The following is a 26909-nucleotide window of genomic DNA, read 5'->3' as shown; positions in this document are numbered from 1 at the left end:
AGAAAAACTAAAATGCAATGTTGGTGATGACTGGTCCAGCCAAGTACACATATGAGAGCCAGCGGAAAGTCCCAGCTCTTTTTCCCTGCAAAATTTGAGTTGGCAGCACTGCTTATTCCACCCTATGAGCTCTCTACCACCTGAACTTTCATAATGGTTGCTGACATACATTTACACCACAGGGCACAGGAAGTTAGAGCTGGAGAGCTGAGTGGGAGAACACTTCATCTGACAGAAGTCAGGAAACTTGCCCAAAGTCAATGCTTCAAACATCTTTTTTTCAAACTACGTACTTTAAATGTAGAGAACACATTTTTAAAAAAATGCTATGATGAATTATTTTATAACGAAAAAAAATCCTTTCATTTTCAAGTTTGAGATTCCATAGAGCAGGTTTTCTCAGGCAGAACACAGTTAGTTGCACTTTGGGTTTAAAAGTCGGCCTCATTTACAACTTTGAGAGCCTATTCTACGGCTTCTCTCAACCGCACATGCTCAATTTTGGAGGTAATACTATGGTATATAATTCCAACTCTGATGCCAGCTGCCCCTGCCACCTCTTCCAGGCTATGAGTTTCTCTCCTACAGGGAAGGCGACTTACTCCTCTGAGAGGCTTGTGCACCTGGCACAGGGCCTGGCAGCTGGTAGAAGGACTCAAATGAATGTCAGTACCTGAAGGACAAACCACAGGAATTAACTCAGGAGAATCACTGTGGCAGGCTAAGTGATCTATTTGAGAGGAAAGCACATAATTAAAAGAAGGCAGGCTTCAAATTCAAATTCATAAAAGGGATCTAGAATGAAATATAAAGCATTTCCTAAAGACAGCAGTTTAATTTTAAGGTTCAAGAGGGTTAAGAGGAATGTGCGTAAAAAAAAGAGAAGTCCATTATTTGGATGTAAATTAGTAAAGCAAGGGTTGGGACAATGGGATCTCCTACATTCCCATACTAAAAATATTAAAACGACATGACCTTCCCAGAATGTAACAAAATCAACAGTAGCAGCAACAACTAATAATGACTGAGTATTAGGTGCTACATCCTGTTCCAGTATTTTATGCCTATTAAACATTTAAACCTTAGCACAACGCTCTGAGGTAGATACTATTATTAACCCCATTTTTCAGATGAGAAAACCGAGGCACAAGAAATTGAATGACTTGCAGGAGGTTGCAAAGTGACCAAACAGTGGAGTTGAGAATCAAACGCAGGCAGTGCAGCTTCAAGTCCCTGTTTGTAACTGCCTCACATTCTTAGTCTCCTCCTGATCTCCTAATTCTGGTCTATAAATCTACACTAAGGAAATAACTAGAAATATAGTACAATTTATAATAGTAAAATTAGAAACAGCTTAAATTTCTGCATTAAGAGAATATGTGAAGGTGCTATCCATTTGCTACAACTAAAATAACATTGCTTTCTTAAAATGTTCGATCCCTATCTCACATCCTTCCCATGAATTAAAGACAGAATAAAGGTCTACATATAAAAATACAATTATAAAATAATAAGAATAAAAAATAAAATCCTAGAGAGACGAGGGCCTTTTTAAAAAGTATGATGGAAACATAAAAGAAAGATCAATAGATTTAGCTACATTAAAAATTTCAACTCCTACCTGATGAAAGAACTACAAATCAAGCTGAAATATCAGTAACTACGAAAAATACTAAAACACAGAGACAAGGACCTTTGCACAAGAGCTACTACAGACCAATAAATAAAACAGCATAGAAAAATGAGGAAGGGTAACAAAAACACAACATATTGAAACAAGAATGCAGAAAAAGGAGTATTATGAGGGAAGTGTACAGCAATAAATGCCTACATTAAAAAAGATCTCAAATATACTATCTAACTCTACACCTAAAAGAACTAGAAAAAGAATAACAAACTAAGCCCAAACTTAGCAGAAGGGAATAATAAAGATTAGAGCGGAAATAAACAAGACAGAATAGAAAAACATCAACAAAACAGTTGTTTTTTTGAAAAGCTCAACAAAGCTAAACTAAGAAAAAAAGAAGTCTCAAATAAAATCAGAAATGGAAGAGAAGACATTACAATGATTGCCACAGAAATAAAAAGGACTTTAAGAGATTACTATGAACAATTAGATGTCAACATATTGGATAACCTAGAAGAAATGAATAAATTCCTAGAACCTGACAACCTAACCAAGGCTGGGTCATGAAAAAATAGGAAATCTGAACAGACACTTATAACTGGTAAGGAGATTGAATCAGTAATCAAAAACCTTCCAATAAAAGAAAAGCCCAGGACCAGATGGCTTCACAGGTGAATTCTACCAAACATTTCAAGAAGAATGAATATCAACCCCTCACAAATTCTGCCAAAAAACTGAGTACTTCTAAACTCATTTTCTGAGGCCAGCATTACCCTGATACCAGAGCCTGAAAAAGACACTACAAGAAAACTACACGATGAATATAGATGCAAAATACTTAATAAACTACTAGCAAACCACATTCGACAGCACATTACAAGGCGCAAACATGATGATCAAGTGGGAATTATTCCTGGGATGCAATAATGGTTCAACACACTAAAATCAATTAATGTGATACACTACATCGACAAAATGATAAAAACTATATGATTATCTCAATAGATGCAGAAAAAGTATTTGACATAATTTAGTACCCTTTCGTGATTAAAAAAACTCAACAAACTAGGAATGAAAGGAAAAAAACCTCAACATTATAAAGGCAATATGTGAAAAGCCCACAGCTAACATCATACTCAATGCTGAAACACTAAAAGCCTTTTCTCTAAGATTAGGAACAAGCAAGGATGCCTACTCTCACCACTTCTATTTGACAAAGTATATGGAAGTCCTAGCTAGAGCAATTAGGCAAGAAAAAAATCAAAGGCATCAAATTGGAAAGGAAAAAGTAAAATTATCTGTTTGCGGATGACATGATCTTTTATGTAGCAAACTTTAAAGAGTCTACAAAAAACCTAGTTAGAACCCATAAACGAATTCAGGAAAGTTGTAGGATACAACATCAGCTTATGAAAATCACCTATGTTTGTATACCCTAACAACGACCAGTCTGAGAAGAAAATTTAAAAAAACAATCCCATTTACAATAGCATCAAACAGAATAAAATACTTAGAAATAAACCTAATCAAGGAGGTGAAAGACCTGTAACACTGAAAACTACAAAACATTGCTGAAAGAAATTAAAGACACAGATAATGGAAAGGCATCTGTTTTATGGACTGAAAGAGTTAATATTGTTACAATGTCCACACTACCCAAAGCAATCTACAGATCCAATGCAATCCCTATTAAAATCTCAATGGCATTTTTTTAAAAGAAATAGAAGCATTGTAAAATTCATAAAGAACCACAAAGGACCCTGAACAGCCAAAACAATCTTGAGAAAGATGATCAAAGCTGAGGCCTCATACTTCCTGATTTTAAAACAATATAAAACTACAGTAGTTAAAAAATATGGCACTGACATAAAGACAGACATCTAGACCGATGGAACAGAATACAGAGCCCAGAAAAAAACCTACATACATACAGTCAACTGATCTTTGGCAGAGTGCCAATAATACACAATGGAGAAAAGACAGTCTCTTCAACAAATGGTGTTGGTAAAACTGGATATCTCCGTGCAAAAGAATGTAATTTGATCCTTATACCACACATAAACATCAACTCAAAATGGATTAAAGACCTGAAACTAAAGCTCTTGGAAGAAAACAAGGTGAAAACTTCATGACATTAGTCTTGGCAATTTCTTGATATGACACCAAAAGCACAGGCAACAAAAGCAAAAATAGACAAATGGGACGAACTCAAAAGCTTATGAATAGCAAAGGAAACAACACAGTGAAAAGGCAACCTATAGAATGGGAGAAAATATTTGCAAACCACGTATCTGATAAGGGATTAATACCTAAAAGATGTAAGAAACTCCTACAACTTAATAGCAAAAAATATATATAACCCAATTACAAAATGGGCAAAAGCCTTGAATAGATGTTTCTCCAAAGAAGGTATACGAATGGCCAACAAGTATATGTGAAAGGATGCTCAACATCACTAATCATCTGGGAAATGCAAACCAAAATCACAATGAGATATCACCTGACATATGAGGATGGCCATTATAAAAATAAAGAAACAAAATACAGAAAATAAGTGTTGGAGAGGTTGTAGAGAGATGGAATCCTTGTGCACTGCTGGTGGGAATGTAAAGTGGTACAGACCATACAGAGAACAGTATGGAAGTTTCTGAAAAAATAAAAAAATAGAACTACCATATGACTCGGCAATCCCATTTCTAGATATTTTAACAAAAAAAATTGAAATTAGGATCTTGAAGAGATATCTCTAATGCCATGTTCACTGCAGCATCACTCACAATAACCAAGATATGGAATCAACCTAAGTGTTCACTGACAAATGAATGGATAAAGAAAATGTGTATATATATACAATGGACTATTATTCAGTCATTGAAAAAGAGATCCTGCAATATGTGATAATATGAATGAACCTGGAGGGCATTACGCTAAATAATGTAAATAGTTAAACAAAAATTTAATTGTGTATATACATTAAGTGAAATAAAGCAGTCATACACAAACACTGCATGATCTCACTTATAAGTTATCTAAAATAGTCAAACTCATTGAAGCAGAAAGAAGAATGGCGGTTGCCAGAGGCTGGGGGGAGGGGGAAATGAGTTACTGTTCAATGTGTATAAGTTTCAGTTACACAAAATCAAAAAGTTCTAGAGAGCTGCTGTACAACATTGTGCTTATAGTTTGTATGTACTATGCACTTAAAAATCTGTTAAGAGTTTATATATACCTCAGGTGTTTTTTACAATAAAAAAGGAAAAATGGGCAAAGGCTACAAGCAGGTAAATCACAGAACAAATACAAAAGGCAAATAAACTCCTGAAAAGATAGTAATGCGATAAGCAAATTCAACCCTCAGAATAATCTACCCTACCACAGAAATATAGACACGCGGGTGTGTGGTTTTATATCGTCTCTTCTGATATTGTGTGTTTTTGTTTTTCTCTCTCTTTTTCTTTCTGTGACTGCACACTTAAATAGGTAAATATACAGAAACAGCCCTAGAAGCTGATTCATACCTAACTGCAGCCTGCTCTGGAAGGAGAAGTAGGATGGGAGGGAACCAGCAACAGGACACTACACATTTTTAAAACTATATATTTTTTACTCTGTACTTTACTGTATTATTTTCATTTTTCATGAACATCTATTCATATTACTTAATTCTGATAAGTGATTATAAAAACATTAATAAATAGATTTTTATGAACACACATGGAAGGATAGCCATAACACAGCCTAAAAAAGCTAGCTGTAGAAAATACATACAGTTCCTATTTTTGTTAAAAACAAAATATATTTGTGAAGAGAAAGAGCTCTGAAAAGGCTTAGACCAAACTGTTAACAACAATGACCCATGGAGGGTCAGGTTGACTTCACTTTTTATATTTATTTCTAAAATTATTTGAGTCAATATAACTTCTATAATGTTTTTCTAAAAAATTAAACTACTTTAAAATAAATTTTTTAATGATAAAAATGACTTACGGTCTCTTAGGTGATAAAAATTGGTCACAAAAATCAAAAAAGATGCCTGTAATAGGCATTTTTTAAAAACACAAAGGGAATATAAGAAAATGTTTACAGTTGTGCTTAAGTTATGTAGTTATGGTGATTATATTTTCTTCCTTACAAATTTTTATATTTTCCGTATTTTCTAAAATGTCTGAATTACTTTAACAATCAGAATAAATAAATCAGTACTTTTAGAGTAATGAAACCATTGAGAAAAAGATTAATCTTCCCCTGCACTATCTGGAATGCAGCGAGAGGGAGCCTGGTATGCATGGCGGCTTAAGTCAGACCGCCTAGATTCATAGTCCAGCTCTCTGACAGTGAGTACAAGCATCCCACTGCACCCTACTTTCCTCATCTGCAAAAGAAAACAAACACGTAGAGGGGGATAAATATTAGGGCCTGCCTCAAACAACTCAAAAAAATACAGCAAGAACCCGGCACACGAGAGGTCAAAAAGTCTAAGCTACTAAAAATAAAAAGCAAAGAAGCAAAAAAAGAAATCATGACTGAGGATAATCTGATGTGAAGGTACTCTACCGTCTCCCTCCCTCTCCACAGAACACCTCACTTAGAAATGCTAGATAAAATTTAACACTCCACACCTCCTATACATATACTAATCTTGAAACCAAGAAAGCAAGCAGAATCCACAGAGCGAGAAACAAAAAGGAAGGAATCAGCAAGCAATGAGCAGGCGCTGAAGCTGAAGGGCTCAAGGGAGACTAGGACCCAGACAGAGTTAAGAGATGAGGGCTGAGGGCTAGGGATTTAACCACCTTTCACGAGAGAGGAGTCTAGGCTGTAGGTTCCCTGCACACCAGGAACCAGAACTGAGATAAATACATAAAGCCAGATATCCTGAAGGGACTACACTCCCATCTCCTACAAACTAGGGCCTAAAAAAATGGGCCAGCCTGGAGAAGCAAGGAACCTTGCTGTCAAGAGTCCTCATGGAAAAGGAGGGTCTTTAAGAAATGGACTCTCACGAGGGACAGAAGTAGACTCCAAATTTACATTACCCGCAACCAATGACAACCAGCTAAACTTGTAGGGCCCTAGCAAAGAAAACAAAACTCCCCTAAGGACTGCTTCCATAATACAAAGTACATGGGACTCCCATGGAAACAAATCCCAACTCAAAATGAGCTTACATCAGAAAAAAGAAAAAATAAATAAACCACAGGAGGAACTAAACCATACGGGAGAGTAACATGACATAAGGAGAATTTGCAACCTATGAATTAGAGATTATAACAGAATAATCAAAAGACATCTTTACAATAAACATGTTTAAAGAAGGACAGAATGTTGGTGGTTGCTGAAAGCTGGGTAAAGGACACAGATGGTTAATTATCATTTTCCCTTTTACATGTTTGAGATTTCCATAATAAAAAGTTTCAACAATTCCATATATAAAGTTTTTAAAAAGTTAAAGAACATCTAGTTAAAGAGCTAAAGGAACAGAAACCATGAGGTAAAAATAGGCAGAGTTTCGAAAGCCAAAATATGTATAATTAAACACAATATTAAATAAACATTTTTTAAAAACTTTATAGTAGTATTAGACAGAGCTGAAGAGAAAATTAGAAACTGGAAAACATAATGTGAAAATATTCCAGAATGCAGGAGAGTGACAAAGAAATATATAGAAAAGAAAAGATATAAAGGACAGGTTTGCAGAAGTGGCCAGCGCTGCAAGGCCCGGAAGGTGGAGACGCTGACTGCCACGGCAGCTCCTGCGGAGGCTGCGGCAGGGAAGGAAGAGGACCAGGGCAGCTAGAAAGGGAGGCTCTGCCATGAACTTACCCGGGAGGACAGCAGTGGAGGACCTGGCAGCTGCTTCCTCCTTGCCTCCCCTTGCTAATGGGACAGATTATGACATTATGGCGGGGAGACATCAGATTCGTAGTTTTCCTCTTCCAGGAGTTTATTCAAGTGGTCAAGGACATGCACTTGGAAATTATACAGAGTGATGTGCTGGAGGAGGATGCTGAAGTGTATGAGCTTCTATCCAGAGGAAAGGAGAAAATCTGAAGAAATACATCAAGAGATAGACTTGATGACATTATAGTATTAACAAAAGATATACAGGAGAGATACTTTAAATGCCATAGCCCTTCAGTACTGCTGTATGGTAGTGGATATCGAGGGTTAACAATCTTATCAGCGATCAAGACTTTTTTGCCCTTAGGTCTATCAAAATTCCAGTTAAAACTTTAGTTCATTGACTGAAACACTTTATCCTCCAAAAGGAAGATAAGCTTCATGTCCTTTATCTGTTCAATACATTCCGGAACAACAAGAAATTCTGTCACCTAATGATTCTCTTTCTTCCAGTGAATCATCTGGTAGCTTTTTAAAAGAAGTAGACAAAGCCATAGAACAAAGAGTAAAATGTACACACCAAAAGAGAGAACCTGAAAAGTGGTATCTGCCTTAACAGCACAATAAATACGTTTTGAATTTGAAAATGAAAACATTCAAGGTAAGGATCTTCATTGTGGAACAGACTGGGGAACAGGGTGGTGGACAGCTGTAGTGATGATAGTAGGTATAACAACGCCATTAATTTATTTGCTGTATTATGAAGTTTTAGCTAAAGTGGATGTTAGTCACCATTCAACAGTGGATTCTTCACATCTGCATTCAGGAGTCACACCCACATCACAGCAGACAGAAGGGGAAAATGGAATAGCTCCAACTAAAGGAAATCCTTTGACAAACAAGATGATCATAAACTACAATCACGATTCACGGTCACCTGCTGTTCAACACAAAACAGCGCATTAGCTCATAATTACAACGTTAGTGATCACCTGTACATCTGGAATGTGGTGACTCAATTATATTCAGTAACCACTTCAAAGAAAGAATTTAGGGAGACTGGAGATGCTTTTGTTTTTCACCTCTTTTCTGAGCCATTTACAAATGGATTGAGTATAAAAAAATCCCTGCAGTTGATAGTTGATATTGACAATAGTAAATCCATATATGTTATATTAGTGCTTAAAGAAAAAATGAATTTAAATATGTATCTAGAAAGTTCTTAACTTAAAAAATTCATCTTTTTTCCTAAGACTGATTATGTTTAAATTTTATTTTTAAATTATTTTTTGGTTTAAGGTTGTTAATAAGCAGAATAATGATAGCATCAGATATATGCAACTGAATAAAGTTTACTTTAAACCATCAAAATATGTAGTTGCAAAAAATTTGATTCTAAAATTATTTATGAGCACACATAGTTAATACTGAATTTTGAAAGTTTTTGAAAACAAGTTTAGCACATCTGCTATGAAAACATAAGTAGAAATGGAAGTGGGAAAATAATGTCTAGTATCTATAACAGAGGCTAAGCTATATATTAAATGTTATTTTTAAGCCCCCCAAATACTGTGTTATGGTTGGGAAGTTGCCATTTGGCCACCAGAACACTGGATTAGGTCAAGACCTAAAAGTAATCTTTGTCTCTTAAAGAAGGCTACCTCTGCTTCTGTTTTTTAAGGGATTATATTTGCCTCTGATATTTGAAAGCACTTTTGTAATTCTTTTGTGAAGTGTTATACTTGTACAGATTAGCAATATTTAGAAATAATTACATACTGTGATAAGTTATTGCTGTGGTACACATGGTAACATGCCTTAGTTACATTTAATGCCTTATAATATATGTGATACAATTTTTAGAATTAAAATTAGGCATTATTTCAGATGGTCCAATCAGATTCATAACATGAGCTATATAAATTCTTTTCCACCTTCATTTCATTTCACTATCAAGCACAAATTAGTGGGGTCAAAACAAATTTTCATTTTCTCTGAGGTCTGTTGTGGAAAATGGTTCATTAAGTAAAAGGAGTAGAGGCTTTTTGCATTAGCAAGAACAGACACAATACTTATTGAACCCTTAACCTCTGTTTTTCAAAGAGAAAATGTCCAACTTAAACTTTTTTCCCCTGAACTAGAGCATAAAATTGAGAACAGAGGCCAAAGGTGTATGGATTGGTTGAAAGGGCTTGATAGTGCCACTTTTTTAAAATCTATGGATCTGCTAGAAAGAAGCGTTTGCATACTGATTCCATCATTTAATTTTTAAAAGTATGTGTTTTTAAAAATGTAACCAAAATGATTCATTAGAAGCAAGACTTGGTGAAGTCTGAATTGCCTGTTTTATGTATAATAAAGTATGTATCTTAACATTTATTTAAAAAAAAAATACATAGAAGCTGAACGAGAAGGTTCAAATATTACTATTAGAGTAGCAGTCAAGAAAAAATAGCAGCCAAGAAGAAAACAATCCCTCCACCATCCACAAAAACAAACAAACAAACAACACTTCAGGTTGAAGGGAATGACTGAGGCCCAAGTGAAATAAATACAATTAAGACTAAACCTAAAATACTGCAGTACAAGTACAAAACGGGAGAGTCAAAAAGAAAAAAATTTAAAGCTCCAAGAGAGAAAAAGATTCACAAAGGTGACAATTAGAATGACAATAGATTTCTCAAGAGCAAAAATAGTAGCTGGAGACAATGGAATTTTATCATCAAAGTGTCAAGAAAAATAATGGTCAATCTAGAATCTAAAATGAACAACAGTACAAGAGTAAGGGCAAAATAAAGACAAGGCAAAATAAAAATATGAATTTCAAAAACCTTGTTTAGACACATCAAGACTGAGTTTACTATACACAAATCTCTGCTAAAAGAGTTTTAGTAAAAAAGGAAAAGAAGCCCGAGACCAAAGAGAAAGAGTGGGATATAAGAAGTAATGGTAAAAAATGGATAAATGCCTTGAGAAGTCTAAATAAATATTGACCGCTGCAGGGGAACTAATTTTGGGGAGGAATTAAAACAAACTGGAACTAAAATACTGGCCAAATGAACTGGAAGATGGAAATGAAGAGGTGGAAGTTAAAACCAGAATTTCTAAGGTCCTAGCATTGTTTGAAACTAGAATAAAAAGTCAATAATGCAAGTTAAAAATCTAAAGTAACCAGACGTGGTTCCATAGTGTAGCAGTTAGCACATATACTTTACAAGCAGAAAGTCCTGGGTTTGCACCCCAGTGGAGCCACGGTCCATGGTCTATGGCCATGCCACCCTGCATAAGCCCGATGTCTGATCTTGGAAGCTAAGCAGGGTCGGGCCTGCTTAGTACTTCGATGGGAGACCACCTAGGAAGACCAAGTGCTGTAGGCATAAATAATAATTAAAAAAAAAAAAGAAAAAGAAAAACTAAAGTAACCAATAAAAAAATAGAAACAAAGTATAACTTCTAAATTGGTAAAGTAGATAGAGAATGAATAAAGAAAACTCAATCAAATGAACAAAAGACAGGAAAGGAAAAAATAAGAAAATATGGTTAAACTGAAAATCCAAAGTTAGAGGGCACAAATAGGTCCAAATATCACCAATCCTAATAACTACATGGATTAAATTAACCTAACAAAAAAGACAGATTTTAGGTCTTTTATATGTGGACTCAAAACATAAAGATTGGAAACTGTAAGAAAAAAAAGTATTCATACTAATCAAAAGAAAGCCAGTCTCACTCTGGAATATTTTGATTTACTTCTCTCTGAAACTGATAACACAAATAAGACTTAGTAAGGATAAGGAAGATTTGAATAACAATAAGCTTGATCTAATAGACTGATATACAATCCCACATCTATAAGTAAAGAATGTACATTCTTTCCAAGCATATATGGAAATTAGAAGAAACTGATCAGAGAAACTGATCATACAAGACCATCACAAAGAAAATCATAACAAATTTCAGAAAACTGATAATCATACCAGTTCTCTATCCATAATGATTAAAACTTAATTATAAGCTATAAATTAATATTAAAAAAAGATAAACCCCACATATTTGGAATTAAAAATCACTCTTGAACCATCCACAGGTTAAAGAAGTAATCACAACTGAAATTAAGAAATGTTTACTATTAACCAATGAAAGCATTACATATCAAAACTTGTGAGATACAGCAAAAGACCTGACAAAAATCCACAGCTTCAAATGTATTTCAGAAGGTGTGTTAAACGTATAACTAAACAGGGTTAAAAACAGCACACACACACACACACACACACACACACACAACTAGTAAAACTTGGGAAACCTAAATAAGATCAGTGAATCTGATCGATGTCAAATCTAGGTTGTGATAGTATACTATATAGTTTTATAAAATGTTACCATTGGGGGAAATTGGGAAAAGTGTACAGGGATCTCTACATGTGAATCTACATGTGAATCTACAATTATCTCAATGAAAATTTCAATTAAAAAAAAAACAACAAAGCCAACAAGGCTAAAATCCCAAATGCTAACACCACCAAATGCTGGCAAGGATGTGGAGTAACAGGAACTCTCATTGTTGGTGGGAATGTAAAATGGTACAGCCACTTTGGAAGAGTTTGGCAGTTTCTAACAAATCTAAACACACTCTTACCATACAATTCAGCAATTGTGCTCTTTGGTATTTACCCAAACGACTTAAAAAGTTGCGTTTACACAAAAACCTGTATACAGGTGTTTAACGCAGCTTTATTTATACTTGCCAAAACTTCAAAGCAACCAAGATTTCGTTCGGTAGGTGAATAAATAAATAAACTGTAGTATAGCCAGACAATGGAATGTTACTCAGCCCTAAAAAGAAATGAGCTACCAAGCCAAGAAAAGACATGGAGGAATCTTAAATGCATATTACTAAGTGAGAGACACTAATCTGAAAAGGCTGCATACTGTATGATTTCAACCATTTGACAATCTGGAGAAGGCAAAACTATGAAGATAGTAAAAGTATCAGTGGCTACCAAGGGTTGGGGGGGAGGGAGGGATGAATAGCAGAACAGACGATTTTTAGGGCAGTGATACTATTCTGTATGATACCATAATGTTGGAGATATGTCATTATACATTTGTCAGAACCCACAGGATGCACAACACCAAAGAGTGAACCTTAATATAAATTATGGACTTTAGGTGATAATAATATGTCAATGTAGGTTCATCATTTGCAACAAATGTACCACTCTGGTTGGGGATTTTGACAGTGGGGGGGTGGCTGTGTGGGTGTTGGGGCAGAGGATATATGGAAAATCACTGAATCTTTTGCTCAATTTTTCTATGAACCTAAAAATGCTCTACAAAATAGTTTATTTAAAAAATGGTGCCATTCGCATAAAAAAACCCAGCACAAATTAAAAGAAAGCAGAAGAAACAAAGATTTGTTCAGCACCTATTAACTGCCATCACTCTGCTGGGTATTGGGGTACAATGATAAAACAGACATAGTCCCAGTCCTCTTAGAGCTTACTATCCAATATAGAAATCAGATATCAACAAACCATATAAATATAAAAGTATAATATTCAACAACAGCATGTAACCTGATCTATACTTAAGTTGAAGACAGTGCCTCTGAGGAAGTGATGCTAAAGTGGGAACTAAAGGCTGGGTAAGAGTCTGGAGAAGTGTTCTAGGCAAGAGGACTAGCATATGCAAAAGCCAGAGTAGTTGGGAGTACAGGCAAGGATCAGATTACGCAGATTTTGGCTTTTACAAGTAAAGCAACTGACATCATACTTGGAGTACACAATGAAGGAGTAACATAATCCAATTTGTTTTTTAGAAAAATCACTCAAGCTGCTGTTTAGAGAATGGAGTAGAATGGGAAAGGGAACACAGAAACAGTTACAGCAGTAGGTAGGTAGCTTGGATTAGGTGAGAGTGGAGGAGAGAAGTGGCAGGATTCTCAATATTTAGATGGAAGAACTGATAAAGACTTGGTATAAGTCTTGGACTGTAAGTCACCAGATGGAGTGACAGAATAGGAGGTATAAAAAATAGTCAACTCTAAGGTTTCTGATATAAATGACCAACTCAATAGAAATGCCATTTACAGAGAAGGAAAATAAAAGAGGAAATAATTGTAGGGGAATTTTGTATGTGTTAAACTTGAGATGCCAGTAAAATATCTAAGTAGAAATGTCAAGAAAGTGGATGGGAATGTATCATTTGAGCTCAGAATGGAAACATGGGCACAAACAATATATATTGGAATCAGTGGGCTTAGCAATACAGTGGTCCTTGAGTGGCCTTACCAAGAAAAACTTCATGGACATGGAAGAGACAGTCCAGACTGAAGTATGCTGAAGAGGAGGTGACAAAATAGAGGTACGGAGTGAAAATATCTCTAGAAGCTTTGTTATGGAGAGTGGAGGGACAGTTAGGACTACAGAACGAGCTAACTGGAAGATGTGGTAGAAGGGAACATTTTAAAAAAGTGACCTCTCATTTCCTTGTAACAATTCAATCATATAAATATAAAAGTATAATATTCAACAACAGCATGTAACCTGATCTATACTTAAGTTGAAGACAGTGCCTCTGAGGAAGTGATGCTAAAGTGGGAACTAAAGGCTGGGTAAGAGTCTGGAGAAGTGTTCTAGGCAAGAGGACTAGCATATGCAAAAGCCAGAGTAGTTGGGAGTACAGGCAAGGATCAGATTACGCAGATTTTGGCTTTTACAAGTAAAGCAACTGACATCATACTTGGAGTACACAATGAAGGAGTAACATAATCCAATTTGATCTGATTAAAAGAGATGTTTTTTTCTTTTTAGTTTGGGAGATAGTAAAATATTTGTGAACGTGGAAAAGGCTTCAAAGAGGATGAGTCCAAAGAGTCTGGGAAATGGGAGTTCACTGATGGAGCCAAGTCCATGAAAATTAGGAAAGCATGGGATCTGGGACACACGTGGAAGGATCAGTGTTTGGTAAGAAGGATAAAACCCAAGTTAAATCATTGAACATATATACTTATAAAAATTTAATATAAAGCTTCCTTCTACCTAAAGAAATAGGTACATATCGCTATTTTAATATGGCAAGAAGCAGCTTCAAAAGTGCAATGGCTTTGGCTCACATAATCCTAAAATATTTCAGAGAACTCCAGAATACCAGTTTGGTCACAGCTCTAGAAAAAAAGAGCTGTTTTAGAGTAGTGTCTAGGATTTATGAAGCATCTTACCTACAAAGGTAGTAAACAGTGAAAAGTTACAGTTTTAAAAAGTAGTTTAGGGGCTAATTTCACTTAACCTTTTCATGATGGTATAAAATTTACAAAGATCTTCCACACTTTTATTTTCCTCCCACTTTTGCAATATCTTTTTCTACCTTTTAAATATAGTGTCTAGAGCTAAATGAAAAATACATCGAAGTCTCTGTGATTCCAGACAGGGAGAAAGTAAAATAAATGAATCTAATGCAGAAGAAATTTTAGAAAATCTGAAATAACTCTGGGAAGGTACAGATAAATGGCCAACAAGCTTGGGTACTAGCAAATATAAAGATAAATTACACAATTTGTGTTTATGGCAAGATGGCTTTTAATTGCTGGCTATAAGTTAGGAAGGAGGGAGATAATACAATAAATCACAAGAAAAAAACCCACTCCTTTGTAATATCTTTAAAATCACTCCCTAAGGATGGTGGGAGAGGATTATCATCCTCTAGGATAGATGTCGTGGGTTGACAGAGGTAGGTTAGGACATCTGTCCCAAGTGGTGGAGCTAGAATCTAAATCCATATCTTTTGGCTGATTTAATGCTGACTTAGTAATTAAATCTGTTACTAAGTAATAAGTTTGCTGAGTATTCCTGCCTTAACCTTTTGGGGTTAATGTCGAAAAGAGCAAAAAAGCTCTCTCACAAATTAGACGTCTCTCATCTTAGAGATCATGGAAGGCTGGCCTGGAAGAATTGCTGGTAGAGATACATAAGAAAATGCAAGTTCTAGGTCCCAACCCTAACCCAAATGACAGAAAGTCTGTTCATCCAGATGACTACAGGTGATGACATGAACTCAACATAAATATTGAAAATAGAAGTGTAGAAAACTCAAGGTTACCAAACTTCTTGGTTACAAAGACTGAAACACAAAGGAACAGAGCCTAAGGCAGCGTCTGATGAAAGCACAGCAAATGTTCTCTTTCTAATTACACAATCTAAAGCAGCGTTTCTCAACCTTAGCACTACTGACATTTTGGAGCAGATAATTCTCTGTTGTGGAGGGCTGTCCTGTGCACTGTAGGCTGTTTAGTACTATCCCTGCTCTACCCACTATTTGCCAATAGCATATCTTCCCCAGCCCCAATCATGATAACTAAACATGTCTCCTGACATTGCCAAACATCCCCGGGAGGCAGGAAGAGGTGGGAATTGCCTCCAATTGAGAACCACTGATCTAGATGGACTTCACTGTGATTATAGAAGCTCAGGGCATGCAAGATAAACCTACAAAGAAAGCGGGGAAAGCTGATAATCTTATTTTCTTCCAGGCAATAGTTTGCACAATCTTAAAAAAAAACAAACAAACCCATCTAACGTTCCAAAGACATGCAGTATATACCAAGAATATCAGGCTTAGCCCAAGAGACCACACCCTATTACTGAGAGGGACTCCTGGTAATAGATTCTGGAGACCAAGCAGTCAATCATCCTTCCTTCCCACACTCAGTAACCAAAGTGACTGTCGAAGTATGCAGAAAATCAGATACACACTCTGGTTCTGCATGCCTATTAAGCCATTGCTCATCTTTCTATTCTATGAGAGGGAGTCTACACCTTTCTGGAAATCTGGCTCCACTAACAGGTTCAACACAGACAAAGCCTGAACTTTCTAAACATCCCCCTTTTTGAGAGGACAGACAACCACCTTTAATAAGCCAGCAACACTCCCCAGTTGATTGTATGCTGACGAGAACTCTACTGCTCTCCCTTGAGAGAAGGGACACTCAGTTCTTTGTCTAATGTCTTGTTTTACAATCATTTACTCTGCCCATCAAAATCTGATGGGCTTTAGAACACTGGGCTCAGTGGCATTATCCATCTTCCCATCGCTCTGGTGTCAGAGAATCTTACACTATTTCTAAGGATCCATGCTTGAGAAGCAATTATTTTCTAAGAGTTTCTACAAAGAGAATCCTTGAAATTATTTTGACTTCACGTGTTCTAAGAAAGATTTGAGAAACAAAAGATAATCTGTGGAGCCCTGAAGCTTTCCAAATTTTGCTTTTCAGTTGGCTGATGCATGCAACCTCTCCCCAACCCCAAATCTTGCAAAATACTGTTGAGTATTCCTGGTGGTTTACCAAATTATGCTAGCTATGCTATAGACAAAAATTATTACTATTATTTTTTACCTCGGTGTGTGAATGAAACAAAACCTTGTTTTAAAATATCTGCAGCATAGCTCAGACTGAACAGTTGAGGTTCAGTTGACTAAGGTCAGAGCAAAACTGTTGCAAACCCAAGACCCAAACCCCCTTGAGCTTCCCACACTGCCTCTGCTAGACTGTGAGCTATTGGAGGGAGAAGCATGCCTTAGTCCATGGAACACAGGCCTGACTCAAAGAAGCCTCTGTAAAAGTTTGTTGTATAAAAGAAAAAGGACACTACAACACATTAACAATAAGATCATTTTGTGTCAACTGTAAAACATTTCTGTAATCGTTGCTAGAGGGTACTCTATTTCTGCTTTCTAGAAATTAATTGCATAAGAAACAAGACTGTGAACAATAAAACAGCTAGTCTCGTGTTTCCTAATGGTTTCTATAGGCTCTCCCAACAATATTAATATTTTAGCCCTTCTTCCAAAGCACAACTTAAAGGTTTTTTAATCCCTAAGCATGCTGTTTACTCCCTTAAAAGCAGGATCAGACAGAGGAGGGCACAGAACAAACTGATTTTGTAAAATTAAATTCAGAAGAAAAAGGAGGTACGCATCTAAGGTTTTAAGTCACTGTTAACCAGTGACCCCCCTAATCTAGTTCTTGCTCTCCAAATCCAGGGGGAAGGTAAACTTAGGGGGCAAAATTAGGCCTTGGCTACACTGGCAGTTATAAAACATTTTAGCAGTGCTCTGCCGGGCATCTATAATTAGAGTGTATGCCTCAAGAGACTTAAAATGAACTCAAAGGGTTTTAGAAACCAACAGCCAGCCCTCTGAGCACTGAGCTGCGTAGCCATGGGGCTGCTGCGCTGGGTGCCTGCCACCGTGTGCACATGTGTGCACACACACGCCAGTTCTGAAGAGTCTCTTTTTTCAAAGCTCTAATGGCTTGACCTCAACACCTGCTGCACTTCCTGAAGACAGACAGGCTCTGGAACTCCATTTGTTCCTCGCACGCGCTGCACTTTCTAGGAACGACCGCACACACGCAGTAGCTGGCCAGCTGCCAAGGCGGGGGCAGCCCAGCTGCCTGGGGCCTGAACTTTCCCAGTGCTGTTAGGGCGGGATCCCACTATGAGCTGACTCAGCGGCCAGCATGGAACCCTGCCAACCCCACAGCAGTGCGGGGGCTGCTGGCAACTCACAGATGTTTTGCTAAACCAGAGCAATCAGCCTGGAGGCTGGTCTGGGCTGGCGGCCAGGCTGCTGCTGTCGTGGAAGCTGGGCTTCTCTGATCCTTGTCCTAGCTCTGCCACTACCTCCCTGGCGATGACGGAAAATCTCTGTGCATCTCAGCATCATCCCTGCCTCAGAGCACGTGTGTGTGGATGCAAGAGGGACGGCACTGTTTGTATTAGAATACCTGGAGCACTACTATCTACCATGTGCTAGCTAAGTTAATCCTCACAACATCCTTAGGAGGTATGCTTCATTATTTTTACTGCACAGACAAGATGACATATAGGCTCAGAAGAATGAAGAGCCCTATCGAAAGATCATAAGGCAATAAATGGATGAATGGGATTTGAACCTCACTTTGCTGGCTTTGGAATCAACTGCAAATACTGCTATTGTAGTAAACTCAGATGAACTGCACAGGCTCCTTTATACAAAGAAGCTGATTTTTCAGGTTCCAAAGGATTTTCTTATGTGACTTATAGTTGCCCTGTGAAAATCCACAGCTCTTCACTGATTTCTAAACAGCACCATTGGACCACATGCAGAGTATGTGTTTATAGGGAATATCCAGACATTACTAGATTTATCATGAACTCCCTGACTAAGGATCAATAATTCACTTAACCTGGAGCAACTTATCATTGCTCCTGTTCTTTGGGTGAGGAAAAACTGCATTGCAGGTCAGAAAGAGAAGAAGAATAAGAAGTCCAAGGGTTGGCTAAGAACAGCTTCCTTAGGCTCCACTCCCTGAGATAATTAAGAACCCCAAATCTGTATTTTTTTAAAAGCTCCCTAGTTGACTGATGCTCAGCTATATTTGAAAATCACTTAAGCTTGCCTTGGCTAAAATGGGAATTTTGAGGTCTACTCTTTCCTATGAAATGAAATCATGTCTACAAAGCTCGTTGTTAGAAAATATACATAATGCAAGAGTTTCTCATCAGCTATGTTTAACTGCAAAACAACAAAACTGTCCTTAAAGAGCATGATCCTGGGTTAGCCTGGAGCTTAGAAACTGTCTTAGGCAAATATAAACTGTTCTTTTATATTACTAGACAAACTAATTAGAGTCATGCATCTCATTTTTAGATAACCTTCATAACACTGTTGCAATCTCATCCTTCCTTAAAAAACAACTGTACTGACATTCTTTCACTTCAAACTTGGAACAATACACGTGAGGAGTAACTTACATATTTCATTGCTTTATTCGAAAAAACATGCATGGCAAAAAAATTCAGTCTATTCATGTCTAGGCTGCTGGTCACTAAAGTGGGGTAAAAAGGCACAACTGGCACAGACCCTGGCTCTGGACATCCAGTACCCCTCTCTGGCTAGCCTTTAGGAAGAACAAATGACCCCCACACCAGAAAGACTGACCTGCTTGAGCTGCTCATCCAGATTCCAGCCTGCCTGCCCAGCTGCAGAAACTGAAGGTGGGGCCTTGGCAGCATCTTTGGTATGGTCTTCTTTAGCTTGCTGTCCCTGTGGTGGGAGCCCTGGTGCTGGAAGGAGACCAGATATGGGTGCCACTCTGGGGTCTTGGTGAGCCACTTTCTGCACATGAAAATATTTTGCAGCATCCCGGACCTCTTTCTCAGCCACCTCTGCAATGTCATCATCCCCATCCTCATCTTCCAAACCTCCTTCCTCTTCCTCAGGCTCTGAGTTCACGTTGCTCCGTTCAAAAACTCGGGTCACTGCTGTGGCCAGAGGAACTCTGGCTAAGGGACCCAGGGCAGGACTGCCAGAAGGCCTCCCAGGTGTGGTAGAAAGAAGAGTCTGTGTGACCAGCTTCTGGGCATATAAGAACTGGGTTTCTCTCATCTGCTGTCCCTGCTTCTCTCTGGCATCCATCTGCAGAGGAGCCTGGTGCAGTGGCGGCTGCGGCTGCTGCTGCGGCTGCGGCGGCGGCTGCTGCTGCTGCTGAGGCTGCTGCTGCTGCTGCGGCTGCTGTGGCTGCTGTGGCTGCTGCGGCGGCTCCATCACTGCCTCAAGCTTCACCCACCAACTGGCATGGCTCTGGACCTGGGCACAGCCCAGCAGGCACAGTGAGTCTAAACCTTAGGTAATTAATAGAAACCACAAAGAAGGAGAAAGAAGAAAAAAAAAAACCTATGTAAAACAGGTATAAAAAAAAAAGCTTTCTTTCCTCAAGTTAAGGGCACTAAACATATGCTTCTAAACTTGAGTTCTAAACATAAGCTCTGAGCACTAAACATATGCTTCTAAACTTGAGTTTTAAGATGAGTGAGTGGTAGGAGTTTTGGGGATTGGGTGAGTAGGGAAGGGCGTGAAGAAGAAAAACAGAATTTAAGATGGGAAATATGGGATAAATCTTAGTGATGGACTACTGTAGGTTTAAAAAGAAGCAAATCCGGATGATATCTAGTCTACAAACATCCGTGTTATGATAGCTTTCCCTCAACATTACCAAATATTAATGTTTATTACTGAAAAAGCAACTGGTTTTGCACTGTACAAATACTGAGTACAAAAACCACAATAATGAAAAGAAGGGCCTGCCTACAAAGAAGAAAATATTACTCATGTTATCAGGCCCATCAGAGAAAGAAATTATCATTTAAGCTAGACACAGAGCTCTCAGGCAGAAAGACAATTTCTCTCACAGAAAATAACTTAATAAACTCCTCTTGGGTTTAAACTTTTCAAATTTTCCAGATCGAACTGCCAGCCTGCTTTTCAAGTGGGCTGGGCCATGCCAACTGGACATTATTGCCTCAAAAAGAATCTAATTTCAACAACATGAAAGAAATGTATACCCCCCAATCCGGCAAGGAGGCAAGAGTTTCAAATCGCAATCATCACTCAAAAACAAATTCCTCTGGAGATTTTAAAGTTAATTAATTTGAAATAGGTCAATACTGCCTATACAAGTTAATGCTTCCTTTTTATAAACAGCCAAATCTCTTCACATACCCTTTCATTCTGATTCACTTCTACTACATTCTACAATGAATACAAAAAGAAAAGGCTTTCAGGCCAAGTATTCCGGGGGCTGGTTTATCAGCATTCTTACCAATCAGTCTCCAAACACACACCCCTTTCACACGCTCTCCTCCTCCTCCTCTCCTTCCCGCTTCCCTTCCTACTCTCCAAGTCCCCACCCCCAACAAGCCTCACTTGAGTTTTGTTTCCTCAGCAAGTCTCCATAACTGAATGGGTTACTACTATGCTTGGGCAAATTTAAGGTGAAGAGGACTTGCAGTATGGCATATAATGTTATCACCACATAGAAGGAGCTGCATTGCACAGGTTGGGACTTGATATTTGCATTGTTCCATTGTTTTAGGATTGGGTAGAAAGATTAACAAAACTAAATACCTTTAGCGTCTCCAAAAATTCATGGGGAAGTAATCACATTTCTAGCAATAAAAACTGTTTGGATTTATAAATATTTTAATGGGTTAGAGAAAAAGGTAAAAAAGTAGAGATAAACTCTAATTTTCTATTTATCTTAGGAGCACTGCTTTTGCCTCTTGTAGTCTGTGAAAGATTCAAATTCCAATTTGATACTTAACTGCCTTTAGTTCTTAGCACTCTACAAAGTGAGTTATGCCTGCAGCAATACTTTCATTCTCCTTTAGCCCTTTTTGTAGTGTAACAAAGCATAAAAAAAAACTTACACCTACATTAAATCCAGTTGGCAAAAGTGTTCATTAAAAAAAAAAACAACAATCTGAGTCAAAGAAAATTAAACAAAAGAAAAAAGCAAATAATTCAGTGATCATTTTAATTTTTCTTATAATCATTACGTTCAATCAATCACGAATGGGAAATTTCTGAACCACGTCCTGCCAGTCATTGAACTGCTTCTTGTCTTGTGGCACCATCTTCTCTGTATGCTGTCCCTAGCAGGGGAGGAGGTGTCTCACAGCCTCTTTAATAAGATTGAGATGACTCAGTTCTACAACTCAATACACACAACCTCGCCTAAAAAAAAAGCCCATCTTCCCCCGTCCTTCAACAGCCAGTCGATCCAAACAACACCACCTGCCTACATTTAGAAAAGTTGTCTGAGAAATCTAAGCCACTTCATCCTTTTACATGGCCCCCTCTCCCGTTTCTCCTAAAGTTCCCGGACCACCAACCCCAGAGCAATCGACTGTTTGCAGCTTTGAACCCAACCTCGCCCACCACTCCCTTTACCTTCGCTCCGGGATCCCTCTAGTTCCAGCCCCCTTCTAGCCCCACACTTTCCCACCTGGTTATTCCGGACCCCTATTCTTTATACTCCCCAATCCAGCCGTATCACTTTTACCTCTACCAAGTCCTCCCAGCCAATCCGCTGGTTCTCTTCTGATCGCCCCGACCCCACCTTATCCTCGCCCTCTCAGTTCCCGGGGGGCCCCTTACTCTGCTCGTCCCTTTATCTCCAATTACCCTAATGGGCGCAGGGCGTCTCCATACTCCTCCCAGCGCTCTCACTTTTCCTCCGCGGCCCCCGCGCTCCTCCGGCCAGCTCCTTCACGTCTCTCCCTGCACACCTGCCTCCCGTTCCACCCCTCAGTGCCTTCCACCTGCTGCAGCCTCCGCTCCCGCAGCGGCTGAGGGAGCTGGGCCCACGCGGCTTACCTGTGCTGGGCGCCCCAAATCTGCGGGCGGTGGTGGAAGCGGCCGCTCAGGCCCCCGCGCGGCAGCTGCGTCTCAGACTTCTCCGCAGCCGGGGGCCACAGCCGGGGCGGGGCCCGCACCGGAAGCGGCGCCGCGGGGCGGCCCGTCGGCCCAGGGCGGGGAGGGGGCGGGGCCGCACGAGATGGGGCGCGGCCTAAAACCGGAAGCATCCAAAAAGAGATCGGGTGGGCGGGGTCGGGCGGAAGTGACTTTTAGAGACGGCCCCGCTCAACCTAGTCGTGAGCGGAAGCTGGTTGAAGCTGGCAGAAACTTCCACCAATGGGGAAGCGCGGACACCGAGGCGTTCTGGCGTGGGCACTTCCGCGGAGAGTTGAAGAGTGCTTGTTTGTGTAGTTTTCTCTGCGCGTTTTCTGTTTGTGAAAGTTGACGTGGCGCGGGCGATTGTTGGGAGGAAGGTAAAGGACAAGGAGAGTCAGGGTTTTATGTTGCTTCTGTCCCTTCCCCAACCTCCAACCTTTAAACCGGGTTTCTCTGAGATTCTCGCTTCCAAATCAGCTTTTCTCTGAATCTCATTCCTTCCTGGACTGAGACCTGGCTGTCCCTTGAGGCATCCCCTGGAATCCCTCATATGGACTAGTGTTCTCACTTTTCAGCTTCCAAAGGTGGGGGACTTTGTGCCAAATACTGTCGTCTCCCCAAAACCCTTCTCCGATGCTTACTCTCAAGACTCTGCTCCCCATTTATCCGACTCTGTAGAGAGCATCTGCTTATTTGTGCATCCAGCTCCTTGCCTTACTTTCTCTCCTGTCTCCCATCTTGATAATTTCATAGTCAGTGTGGACAACCCATTTAACATCCAGGGCTCAGCTCTACTGACCCTTACATCAGCCTCCCAATCCCAGTCAAACACTTGAATCTTATCACCAGAAACGCTATCATGTCATGAATCAGTAATTGGAACGTCCTTCTGTCCAACCACAGACTGATATCTTCTCAGCTCGACTGCTCTAGAACCTCACCACAACTTGTTTTCACTTTATCAGGACATCCAACCTTTTGGAAGCCCCTACTTAATCCTCACTCTTCACTTTCCTTTTTATCCATCTTAGCTTCAACAGTACATCGTTACAATCCTGCTCTTACCGACATGCTTCTCCATGCCTGTACCTTTTCATAGAAAATTTTCTCATGAACAGATTGGAATCACTAAGTTAGTAGTTTCAACCTTAAGTGGGCTGTGCACAGTGCCTGGAAATTTCATTGCATTTTTCTAGTTAACTTGCTCTTCACTATCTCTGCATATCTTTAACCCAACATATCCTAGACCCCTTCCCCTGATTATCTTACTGTACATATAAGTAACAGAAAATAGAATGCCCCGGAATCTAGAAATCTACATGTATTCTTATACTGTCCTTTTCCCTATAATTTATTCAATCAAAAATATTCATTGAACTCCTACTAGTTGCAAGAAGCATTCATGTAGGTGCTTGTTGAGCGCTGAACAAAAAAAAATTCCTTGTCCTAAGGGATTTTTCTAGTGCAGGGAGACAGAAACATATATATATGTGTGTGTGTTGTGAAGAAGAACAAAGCAGGGTAAGGGTTAGACAGTGGTGTCAGGTAGCTGCTATTTTAGATGTTAGTCAGAAGGACTCATTGATAAGGGACATTTAAGCAGAAACTGGAACTGACGATGGGAGTGATCCATGTGTATATCTAGGGAAAGAGTGTTCCGGACAGAGGTGGCAGCAAACTCAAATGATCTGAGGCAAAAGCATTCTTGACATGCTGTAGGAATAGCAAGGACACCACTGTAGCTGATAGTGAGGGGGAGAGTGGTAGGAGATGAGATCAGAGAAGTAGCCAGGGGCCCAGTCATGCAAGGCCTTGTAGCCCATGATGACATCTTTGGATTGTTACCACTGAAACCACTGGAGAGTTTGAGCAGAAGAATGACTCATTCAGACTTAAGTCTCTAAGAGAATCATTCTAGCTGTTGTATGGAGAGTAGCTATGAGTGTGGAGGGATAAGAGTGGACACATTTGTTTTGACAGGAGATGATGGTGGCCTGAACTAGATGACAGCAGTGGGGATGGTAAAAAGTCAGATTCTAGATGTATTTTGAAAGTAAAGCCCCGGGGTTTGCTAATGTACAGGTTAGAGAAGAGTCAAGGATGATGCTAAGGTTTTTGGCCCAAGTAATTGGTAGACTAGTGATATCATTTATTGACCTGGGTAATACTATCAAAAGTTGATCTATAGATTATTACTCCACAGCAAAAAGGAATAAAGAATTGATATACCCACCAACTTGGTGTTACAACAACATAACAATAAAGAAAGACTTCAAAATGACACTCTTGAAAAGGTTAAAACTGTAGTGGTGGAGAATAAGTCAGTGGTTGCCAGGGGTGGAGGAGTAACTATAAAGGGATAGTTAGGGGTGGAGGAGTAACTAACTATAAAGGGATAGCAAAACAGAGGATTTAAGGTACTGCGACTCTTCTCTATCCTGGTTGTGGTGGCAGTTACATGAATTTATCCAGGTGGTCAAATCAATAGAACTGTACAACAAAAATACAATCAATTTTATTGTATGATCAATTTTTTTAAAGCCAAACTTCCATGTGTGCTTAAGTTTCCCTTCCCCATGCTCAGGGTGTTCCCTTTAACCTCTTGCAATATTGGATCCTTCCATTAGTATTCAAACAAGCTTTCATTTCAACCATCTTTTGTTTAAAACACACACACAAACTGTCCCTTGGCCCCATATTCTGTGACTAGAGCTTTATCTTACTATTCCCCTTCCTAGCAAAGCTAGAATTACAGTGCTTAATGCAGCCCAAGTGATCTTATCTCTCTCCTTAAAACACTCTATGGCTTCCCATTGCTCTTGGGATCAAGATCTAAATTTCTTCATATGGCCTATAGAGCCCTAGCCTCTGCATACCTCTTTGGTTTTATCTCTTTGCTGCAGGTGTAGTAGAGGACCCAAAAGGGCATGACCTCAGTAGTTAAATGAGAAGAGCCCTCACCCCCTTCATAGAAATACGTTTAAACCCTGAGATACACATCTGTTCACAAGGAATATTATTTAAAAATCTCTCTACTTTGACTTCAAAGGTGTGGGAGATTGAACAGAATCGCCACAGTATAGCAGGTCCTTGAATAACATTTCATTATAACAGTGATGAGATGCTGTGGGAACTTAACTCTTATTTATATCAATTAGCCTATGGTAAAATTGGTTTTACTATATGTTGTTTCACTTAAAGTTGCAGAACATTAAGTGTGGACTTACTATTTTTTTCAGCTTCTCCAATCAAGAGGTGGAGTCTGTTTCTCCATTCTCTGAATCTAGGCTTGGCCACGTGACTTACCTCGTTGTATGGGACATTAGCAAGTCTGATAAAAGGAGAGTTTTAAAAGTGCTGACTTGCTCTCTCCTGCTGAGAACTCTTCTACCACCTTGTGAAAAACTTATGCTAATCTGATGGATAATGAGAGAAATGTGGTAATCATCCCATCTGACTTCTAACCAACTGCCATACATGAATGTGGCCCCTTAGACCAGCTAGCCTGCCAACTACCAGAAATGTGAGCCAGGCCATTGCAGACTATTGAGGCTCAGCTATGCTAGGCTCAGCTGTGTTGGCCCAGACCAGTAGAAACCCCTATATAACCCACAGACCAGTGAAAAATTATGTTTATTGTTTTAAAGTTAAACCAATAAATTTTGAGGTGGTTTGTTTTGCAACCGCAGATAACTGATCCAAGGCTTTTTTTTTTTTTTTTTTTTTTTTTTGCAACTATCGGGGTGTATTTGGGTATACTTCTTGGAGTCATCAGGCATCATACTTACCAAGATGGCCTATGTTACTTTAAGATCTCCTACCAGATTTCTTATAGTTTTGCTTATTTATAGCAGGGATAATCTTACCCATGATGTCTGTTGTATTTCAACTTGTTCAGTTAAAGTAATATCATTTGTATGGTTTTCACTGATTTTCTTATTTTAAAAATAAGGGTATAAATATTGGGTATCATTTGTATGTGTGTTGTTATAAATTTAATCTTAAATGTACATAGCATAAAAGCTAAGAAACAACAAGCAAATGGCCATATTGTAGATTAATAATTAGTCATAACTAATGAAAGGAAAGTACCTATAGTTTGTTTATGATAGCAAATGTTAGTTATTGATGTAATTGTGTCTATCTGAATGAGATATGGTGTTTT

General features: G+C 38.8%; 1 protein-coding gene and 2 pseudogenes across 2 annotated transcripts in view; 2 read left to right on the top strand and 1 right to left on the bottom strand.

Annotated features, from left to right (window-relative positions):
- Window positions 1-22771, bottom strand: part of ARID3B (AT-rich interaction domain 3B) — a 50958-nt gene extending 28187 nt beyond the window's left edge. For both annotated transcript variants that reach the window (XM_023524421.1, XM_011382073.2), the window contains exons 1-2: window positions 22667-22771; window positions 19451-20133 (exon numbers count right to left, since the gene is read on the bottom strand). In XM_023524421.1, coding sequence (XP_023380189.1) covers window positions 19451-20056 — 606 coding nt within the window. In that variant the 5' untranslated portion in view covers window positions 20057-20133; window positions 22667-22771. The remainder of the gene's footprint in view (window positions 1-19450; window positions 20134-22666) is intronic.
- Window positions 7511-7963, top strand: LOC105306869 (annotated as a pseudogene).
- Window positions 10730-10845, top strand: LOC111732483 (annotated as a pseudogene).
- Window positions 22772-26909: the final 4138 nt, after the last annotated feature.

The sequence above is a fragment of the Pteropus vampyrus genome, unplaced genomic scaffold (genome assembly GCF_000151845.1).
Source record: "Pteropus vampyrus isolate Shadow unplaced genomic scaffold, Pvam_2.0 Scaffold462, whole genome shotgun sequence".
NCBI lineage: Eukaryota > Metazoa > Chordata > Mammalia > Chiroptera > Pteropodidae > Pteropus > Pteropus vampyrus.
Note: the sequence above shows the minus strand (reverse complement) of the source record. Positions and strands in the feature narration are given on the sequence as shown.